The sequence below is a fragment of the Leptosomus discolor genome, chromosome 13 (assembly GCF_034619465.1).
Source record: "Leptosomus discolor isolate bLepDis1 chromosome 13, bLepDis1.hap2, whole genome shotgun sequence".
NCBI classification, from domain to species: domain Eukaryota; kingdom Metazoa; phylum Chordata; class Aves; order Leptosomiformes; family Leptosomidae; genus Leptosomus; species Leptosomus discolor.
In genome coordinates, this window is record NC_141403.1 from 21,679,281 (window position 1) to 21,688,855 (window position 9,575).

Sequence of the window (9,575 nt, forward strand, 5' to 3'; positions counted from 1 at the left end):
CCCAAAGCACCACACAGGCCCGTCATGTATTGTATATGCAGCAGCATCCCAGTGTTGTCCCTGCCTCCGTGCCCTCTTTGCTAGGTGAGCTGAATAATAGCATTGGTCTTTTCTGTTCAGCACACGCTTTGAGGTTCGCTGATGAAAAGGGCTGTAAAGGAAAGAGGGATCGATGATGGTGATGGTAACAGGGCAAGTAGGGTCCATTTAAAAAAAAACCCAAACAACAAAAAACCCTCCTTGCTCAGAAAAAGATCAGATAGACCCTGTTTTAACCTATCTGCAGGACACTTGTAGTATCAACACCCAGTGTTACTCCTGCTGAAGTGCATCAGTGCGTCAGACTTTGAGGCTGGTTGAGTGGAGGAAGAGCTGAGTCTTCTGGCCATTCTCTGCCGTGGAAAGGAAAGGGCACTCAGCAAATACTTCTGTGGGACCCAAGGTGCTTCTTTCTTTCTTCCATTCGTTATTTCTTTGCTTTATTTGATATGCCCAGCTGCACATGAGCTGGTTTTTTTTACAAACAGCAGCACAAGGTGGCTCATTTTGGAGGATTCCAGATGATCACTAGGGGCCACACTATTATTACATAAAGTCAATTAAAGAGCATACGTGCACATCCCATTGATTTGATTTAGAGCTAACAAAAGCTTCAGTAATGTGCAATTACAAGAAACTTAATGACCCCTTTATATTGAAGGCAACTTCTGTGGCACCTAATATGCTTTGATGAATTGCTCATTATGTGCAGTGTTGGAAAAGCTTCTAAAAAGATTAATAATTGTATAATGGATAGAGAAATTCAGTCTTATTTGGCTTTTTTTAAACTCTGAAATTGGTAAGTCATAGAGATTATGAATATTCTCTTGCTCCCCCTTTTCCTCCTGTACCCCCAGAAATTCTTTTTTTTCCTAAAGCTAATCTGTCACTTTTCCAGCGTGTGGAGAAGCCCCTTCTTGTGTTATGTGGAAAGGTCTGACCTGACACAGATTGCCGTGTGAGGTCCAAAAGGCTGGTGCCAGCAGCCAGCAGAAGTTGCTGGTGCTGGGCAGGAGGTCCCCAAGTAGCAGCCACTAGCGTGGGGCTCAGAGCTTTGTGGCGTGGTCCAGACCTGCTGCTGCTCTCCCATTCACTGCCTGTAAGCCTCGGGAGCTGCCAGCCCTCGGGCCATCGGGGCGGTTTTAACCGTGGTCTTCTAGGCATGGGATGCTCTGAGCGCATCGTGTCTCCAGTGTTACCCACACTGCGGTTGACTGCTAGTTGTGAGCTACAGCAGACCTTGTGGGATGGGATCAGCAATAGGAGAGTTGAAAAGGAAAAAAGGAAGTTTCGTGTCTGCTACATTCAGGGTTTAATAAATACGGCCAGAGACGTCTGGAGGCTGAAAAACAGGCAAATGCAGAATTGCTTTAAATTTATTTTGATTTTGAATCCACTCTTGTCACACTTCAGGGCGTGATTCGTGAGTTTTGAGTGCTGCAATCTGACAGCGCTGTTTTACTGTTGGGCACTAAACTGGAAAGTAAAGCTGATCACCGGGATCGGTTTGTATTACGGTATTTCTTATGCCAGGGACAAATTTCTGTTGTCTCTAGCAAAGCGGCGTGTACTCTTCCTTATTCCTTCCTGACTGGTGCTCGCAAAGCTTCCAGCAGTACTGACCTCGGGGTTTGGCTGCCTTAGGTAGCGTTTTGTGTAGTTTTTCTCTCATGTGGAAATTTTCTGTAAAACGTAAAATATGTCTGCTTTGTTTCCCTTACAGATGCTCTTAGGAACGCAAACACGTAATTTTGGTTAAAGTGTGGTTTATTTGTCCGTGGCCCAGCCCTACCCTCACGCGTGTGTGTACGTGTGTGTCAAAGGTGGCTTGCATCATACCGGGGCAGATGGGTCCTGCAGCCTCTGCGCGGCCCAAGCCCCAGCCGCTCCAGGCAAGGTTGGCCTCGGTGAGGGCTACTGAAAATTCCTGTTGACTCTGATTCTTTGGTATAAAAACTAAACCAGGTTGAGCGCAGCCACCCTCAGCTTGAGAGCGAAAACGAGCCCAAGTTTTGACCCCCTTGCGTTGGGAATCGCTGCGGCTCTGCTGATTCCTGTGCTAATTCCCAGCAGCTGGGGAATTCATCCCGAAGTGTTTGCAGAGCAAGAGGCGCCCTGCATTCCCAGGGTTTCCTATGGGAGGGATGAAAAAAATCCGAACGCAGGAGTTTTGGTGCGATAGGATGGGACTCATTTAGTCTGGGCACCTAGTCAAGAGCCCCAGTTAAATTACAGCCACGGTGCTGTCATCGCACTACAGCGAGGAACCTTTCCCATTAGCCCTCCGCAGCGCAGCCACGGGGAGATTCTGCGTTATTTGGAGTTGTTCAGCTAAATAAGGCAGAGTAGAGCAGGTAGGAAAATTACTCCATCTTAATGGCTCTCGTGCACAACAATACCATCCATCGTGCCAAGCTGACATTCGTATGGGAGGATCATGTTTTATTAAAACCTGCTACTTGTTGTCACTCACTTGCTCCACTGTCCTATTCAGTGTCTCCAAAAATAGCATGCCCTGTGGTGGTGGCTTATTATGATTAAACAGATAAAAATAAGTTTAAGGTTTAAACACATCCAGGACACCTGAGGTAATACAAGATCTGACTTCTTTATGGAACGTGTGAAGTTATATTTTCCATTGCTTCACAAGACTTGTTTTGTTTGGTTTTTAATTCAGTAAGCTTTACTGTGATCTATAGTTTTGCATTGCAGGCTGGCACCTCAGGAATCTGTATCACTATTTTCTGATTTTTTTTCTTCTTCACAGGACAATACTTACTAGCTTTGAAAAAATAATTTCTCTAAGACAGCCCTATTTTCTTCAGTGATTTAAGTAAAATTCTGTGTTGTTTGTGGCAGCTTTCATATGTCAGAAAGGAGTGCTGCTTTTTAGTAGTAAGTAAGTGGGTACCCTGATAAAAATGGTAGGATTTTATTCATGTGATGGACTTTATACCAGGAGCTTAATTTCTTTACTCGTGTCTATATTTAGCCATTTTTCTCTTTAAATAAAATCTGTACAAGGACATAAGGGGAAACATTTTTTTTCTCCTGTATTTCTGCTTCCTCTGCATTCATTTGTGACTTTGAATTCCTCTTCAGTGATGCTAATATGTGGCATTTCACCTGAAATGAAGGGCATATGAGAGCACAGGAGCTTGATGGAGCAAGGTGTGGCACCGCTGGTGGAAAAATCCGAGGGCAGTAATCATAGACAGCAAAGCGAACATCATACCACGAAGCATTGCTACAGGTAGCGTGGTGTCAGCGTCAAACTCATAGACTCACTCCAGAGTTGTGTTTCCTTGTCCCTGTTCATAGGCTGAGTAGCGACAGCGCGATCAAAGCTGTACCCAGTGGAGAGGAGAGCACAGTCCCCCCTCCACAGTGCTGGTGAGCAGTGAGCTGTGGCCAACCCTGGAAATTCAGAGCGCTTAGGTGTACATCCGTGCTGTGTGATGAGGTGTGTGGAGAGATCCCTGACCTGGGTGTCACTGTAGATGTACTGATGTGAGGCGTGACCTGGGCTAGTGAATGCTGCTGGAAGGCAAAACCGATGAGCCAGGCGGAGGCAGTTTTGCTTCTGGGGCTGCTGCTCTTCTGGAGATTGCTCAGGCATGACACCTAGCTGTACAGGTTGACCAGCTCAAAACGTGGTCCAAAAGTGGTAGCCAAACATGACACCGTGTTGCTTGGGCAGTTACACCCGTTTGAGAGATGAAGCATTATTGTCTGGACACGGCAGAATCTGGGCAGTCAGACTTTTCACACATGGGGCTTGAAAGATGCAGCTGGCATTACTTCTATTTTCCATGACACGTGCAGCAGTCAGAGCAGGTTGCTTTTGTTCCTTTTTGGCGAGAGAGCATTACAGCATCCGAACTGCTTCGGTTCTGCCCCACGGTAGAGACAGTGGTCCCCGGCGGTCACAGGTGGATGTGAAGTAACAAGCAAGGCTTGGTTAGTCAGCTGTGGAAGAAAGCTTGATGTGACCCTGAAGGCCTAGATGTCTTGGGACATGCTGTGTGGCTCTTCCTGTTGATAAGGAAACCAAAAGCCATCCTGAAGGAACTGAGCTGATGCCATCGCTGTTTACACCGGAGCGGGGACATGTACACGTCCAGTGAATCAACAAGGTGTCAGCTCTGCACAAAACCTCTCAGTGCCCTTTTGCTTCAGCTCAATCGTACTCCTTAAAAAAGAGTGGAGCAGAAAGCTGTGAAGCTCGCTTGTGAAAGAGAATCGAGAAGAAAGGGGCGCAACAGTAAATACAACCCACAGCTCCGCTGCTCAGTGTCCTTGTACAAGCCTTTCTGGGCCACTGCTGAGGTGGATCAAGTCAAGGGAAAGGCAGTCGTTGACTTCCACATCCTTCGGTGTGCGATGTGTGAAGAGACAGCAGCTTAACCCAGCCAGAAACTAGAGCCTTAATGTTACCGCTAACAAAGCGAACAGAGGTGAGGTGTGTTTTCAAAGTGCCATTGTTACCTCCCAAAACTGTAGACTCAGCTCTTTATAGTTGTGCTCTCAGCTCCCCTTCCATTTTTTCAGACTCTTGGGAAGATTTGCCTTCTGAAGTGCGAAGTCTTCCAAGCTCTCGTATTTGTAGCCCCAAAGAGCTCCCCAGTTGTGGAAACCCCTCGCAGGTGCCTGCTCCCCACTCCCTGCATCATTGCCCTTATAACTCCATTGATGAGAGTGGGATCGATATCTGAGCTGGAAGACAGAACTCTGTCTCAGAAGAACAGGTATTTTATTAAAACAAAAGCCCACAGTGTTATCCATATTAGTAGCCAGATACATAAGGAAAGCAGAAATCTGCAGAAATAAAAAGTTTTGCCAGTTGATGGAATCCATGTACAGCCACCAAATGTTAAAAATACTCCGTTTCCTATGAAGTTCACATCTATATATGGAACCCACATTTGTTCAGATATATCTGGTTGTCCTGTTCCATGCAGGAACCCAAATTGTTGCATCGGTAAGACACTGATTTTGCTAATTAGGAAAGCAAAAATTTCCATTGCAAGGGCATTTTAAGGCAAAATTAAACACAAGAAGAAAAAAACTCCTTATTAAACTAAAATGTGGTGTAACAGCTCACCACATCCTGCTACCGTGGCATCTGCTGTTTAGCAAGGGAAAGGTTCCTCTTTCAGACGCCTTGACAGGTAGAGGGGTCACGTGTTCCATGCATTTCTCAGCACTATTATTTTTTTGACTTTCTGTCAGTGGAAAAGCTGAACATGACAATGGAAAATACCAGTTGAGGGAAGGCATTGTGGGGAACTGTAGGTGTTAGCTATAAAAGCGACAGTGGCCCCTCTCCCCAGAGCCAGCAGAAAAACAGTGAAAAAAATCTGATGACAAAGGTGCTGTAAATTATTGTTCTCAGCTGTTTGATCTGATAGGGATCAACCTGTTGCTTTAAGGGAAGTGTTGTGCTAAGCTAGGCGTTGAAAATTAAACATCTTGCGTGCTGTTCCAGACCTGCTGCTAAGCTGTATGTAGGGCCTCCAGCAAGCCAGGTAATTCTTTGGGTCTCCTCTGTCCTGTCTATTAAAATGGGTCTTTTTGAGTACTCAGGTTATGTTGTTTTAAAAATGAGTGTAAAGCCTTTGCAAACTTCTGTGAGAAACGTTGCGCTCATTCAAAACACAGCTACCCCTGGGATGGTGCTACCAGCGTGAATGGACGCGTCGCCAAGCAGCAGCAGAATCAAAGGCCAGCATTTGCTTTAGGAATGAAGCTCAAACCCAGGCCAAAATTCTGCTTGCATTGAATACTGCTGTTCTGTGGAGTGCACACGATCCTCTCGTGGTAACAGGTTTGTAAGCCAAACCTTGAGCATTTGATACAGCAACCATCTGACTCTCCTCAAGAGAGAGAGATTTCTAACATTTTGTTAGAAAGGTAGGAAGTAAGAGGAAAATACCGGTTCTTTTCTCTGCATGAACAGTCTTGCCTCTCTGAGGAGTTCTGCAGTGGTCCTGCAGGACCAAGTGGAAGCCTGAGGATCCCGAGGGGAAGGAGTGTGATGGATGGCAAAGGAGATGGTGAACAGGGAACAATCCGTTTGTTCACAGGATACATGAATGAAATTATCAAGAAACAATTTTGAAACAACAAAAAAGTACTTTTTCCACCAGCACATCCTTAAACTGGAACTCCTTGCTGCGGGAAGCCGTGAAGGCCAGGACTGGTTCAGAAGGGTATTAGAAAACTTTGTGGAAGAAAGTTCATCAAAGTTCATTAGAAACAAGGATGCAGACCTCTTCTTGCTCACAAAGCCCTCCAGCAGAGTACAGGTGTACTAGAGAGAGCATCACCGGGATGTGCCGGGTTCCTGTGCTCTTTCCCAAAGAACTGGCTGCTGGCTGTTGTGGTAGATGCAACACTGGTACGGACGGATGCTTCAGCAGAGCCGTACTTCGGTAACGGAGTTTCTGGTTCGCTGTTGGGAAGGACAATCTTGAGTCAATCTGCAACAAGAGAATTCGATGTTTCCTTGCCCGAAGAAAAAAAAATCAGTTTGGGGTCAAACAAAACATTCCAAAACATTCCATTTGATCCAAAATAAAACATTTTCTAGCAGGCAACACAAATGTTAATATGTCTTGGAGTAGTAAAAAAAGCAAATTTGCCAGAAATTTGAAATAAAAAAATGTTGATGCTAAAGACATTTGAAGCTATCGGAGAAATATGATCTGTATTTTCGTTTTGACAGACCCAAAACTGCATTTTTTTTCCCCAAAAAGGTTTTCCCTCAACATGTGTTTCTCAGACCTGGAGGGGGAGACGAGTGTCTTTGTGGGAGTGCTGGACCATGCAGCTGGAGGTGGCAGGGAGCATCCTGCTAGCCGAACCCAGCAAGCGTCACCCAGCGCGCTTCACGTGGGCTTGCCGCCTCGTTCCTCCCCATTCCCACCCGCCGGAGGGTTTTCCTTCCAGCCTCAGGTGCCTCGGCGGGCGGCGTGGGAAAGCCCGCTGTCGGCTCACTTCCCCTTTCAGCTCTCGTCTTTAGTGCTCTCCGCTAGCCGTCTGCCTCGACAAGATCAGCTTCTTTGCTGGATCTCGTATCGCCCCACCTGGGCCTTCAGCGCGCACCCTTGTCCCTCTCTGCAGGTTTTTTCCGCTGCGTTATTGGGAATTTTTGCGTTTTCGACGCTGCGGTGGGTAAAGGGGAAGAAGCAACAGTGAAACAGAGACCTGTGTCTGGGGCACACTGTCTGTGGGCCACTGTGGATGAGAGAGATGTTGAATGTGCTCTTGGCGGTTTTGGCCCCGTTTGGTTGTGAGATCCGGTGGCAGTGGGTGCACTTTGGTTGGGGTTCAGTTGTCTCCTGGAGTCCGCGCTGACATCGTCTAGTGACTGTTGCTGAGCAGCAGTCGGATGTTGTTACACAGGGACACCCGGCTTGACTGCTACTCACCAAGGCAGCAGAAGTCCACCTCCGTTAAGAAAGTCACCTACAATAAAAGTGAGCAATAAAACCGAAGGTCTGATCTGTATCCTGTTCATAAGACAAGGGGGAGTGATTCCGGCTGGGGCCAGGTTGGCTGGTTGGTTTGGCTGCTGAGAGCTGGAGAGAGCGTGACTGAAGGACCGTGGTGGTCTCACAGGCTGAGGCAGGGCAGGTGGGCTGCCAGCTGAAAGGGGAAGTCACATCATCATGTGTCCTGCAGCGCCCAAGTGACAGAGGCTTCAGCTGAGGGTAACTAGTGTGGCTGGAGAGGGCAGCCTCTGAGTGCCTAAGCCGATTTTGGAGATGGACCTTTGGCACTTAGACCCTCATGTCATCAAGTTGCTTCTGAAATACTTTTACTAAATGCTTTAATAGGAGAAAGCATGAGCTGGTGGGCTGGGGGATGTTACTTTAGAATATTTTACCGGGTGGATCAAGCAAGAGTACCTCAACATGTGCTGTAGCTTTAATCTGAGATTTGAAATACCTGAGTGCTGATCCCGACTGAGATGGGGAGCTCCTTCCCTTTTCCACCTCCCTGTTCCTGTCTGTGAAATACTGGTGATAGGTTCACATTTCACGGAAGTGCTGTGGTGATTCTTTATTTGATGTTTCTAAGCACTAACTGACTGCGTAAAGACCGAGGATAGCCTTGAGCAGTATATTGATTTTATTGGATGTCACAGTCACTTGGGAGGGAAAGTTTGCAAAACTGTGACACTGTCTGGCCCGTACAAGGGTTTATTTTCATTGTCACGCTCATCACCAACACATCGCCGTGTCCTTCTGCTGCATACCCAATGTTGCCTTGAGAAGTTTATCAAAGAAACTATCTTTACGAAAGCGTCGTGGAAGAATCATCCCACAGAAGTTTGCATTCGAGGCAGAGACTCGGCCCCAAAAGCTATCTGGACTCTTGCAGCATGTAAACGGGGTGGCAGTCCTTGCTGTGTTCGGATGGGTGCAGGGCAGTCTTTGCCGCAGAGCAGGGCTCACCGTTTGAGTTTGTTTCTGCTGTTTGGTAGTATTAGAGGTGAACTCCACAGCACTCTCAAGAACTGCTTTGTCTCCACATCTCATTTCCATACCGCTCTTAGTTCGCTGCCGTAAATAGGTAATTACACACACAACTGGTGCTTCCTTTCTGAAGTGTGGTGTGCGTATCCACTGGTAGAAGTGGTTTCGGTGGCCAGGACCTGTGACACAAATCCTGACTTGATTCATGTGCTGCAATTACTAAATGGGCAATAGGTCTGCAGAAAGAAAGAAAGGAAAAAGCCAAAACCAAAAATGAAAAAAAACCCCAAAACCCCAACCAACTGATTGCTTCAGGAAGTTTGTTTTAGAGAGGCTTGGTCTTTTCCAGTAAACAGGTAAAGTCAGCAGGATGGCTGTGACCAGCAGCCCACGAGGAAAGGAAAACGCGGGCTTTTCCGTGGTACTTCCATGACGTGGGTATGTGCTTCCCACTCCCAGCGATGTTGGGGAAACTCGGAAGCGGCGATAGCCCCGCTGATGGCATTTTGTCCTTCTTCGTGTAAATCAGCTGGTGGCAGTCGTGGCAGGGAGGTGGGGTGGGAAGAAAAGGGATGTTGTGTCGTCCACTGTAGATGGCCTTTGCCAGGTTCAGTCATTTCCTGACCATCTGCCAAAAATCACAAGCTGATAAATGGGCGCAAGGGGAGTGTGGGAAACTGTATTGGTTGGTGATCTGCAGGGGAGGGGGAAAGAATGAGAGAAGGCTCGTGAATAAAGAAAACAACACTTTCTCAGCGGAGATGCAGTCGGACTGGCTGATGCGGAGATAGCGGGCCTTGTTCGTGCTTTCCTCTGACTCGTGCCAGGGGACTTGCTCGTCCCTCCCGTCTGTCTGTGTGGGTAGGAGCGAAGGCTGCGTGTCCCCGGGTGGTGGCCACTGCGAGAGGAGGGTGGGTATGGACCTGTGTTACCAGCTCCGGGGAACCGGCCAGCAAGCAGCAGTTACTTCTTTTCTTTTCTTTCTTTTCTTTTCTTTTCTTTTCTTTTCTTTTCTTTTCTTTTCTTTTCTTTTCTTTTCTTTTCTTTTCTTTA

The 9,575-nt window shown here is 47.1% G+C and overlaps 1 protein-coding gene across 1 annotated transcript in view; it reads left to right on the plus strand.

Annotated features, from left to right (window-relative positions):
* NFATC1 (nuclear factor of activated T cells 1) overlaps positions 1 to 7,239 on the plus strand; it is a 112,355-nt gene extending 105,116 nt beyond the window's left edge. Inside the window, exons 11-13 of the mRNA XM_086472479.1 lie at positions 6,404 to 6,473; positions 6,824 to 6,933; positions 7,165 to 7,239. Of these exons, the coding sequence (XP_086328605.1) occupies positions 6,404 to 6,473; positions 6,824 to 6,933; positions 7,165 to 7,239 (255 nt within the window). The remainder of the gene's footprint in view (positions 1 to 6,403; positions 6,474 to 6,823; positions 6,934 to 7,164) is intronic.
* Positions 7,240 to 9,575: the final 2,336 nt, after the last annotated feature.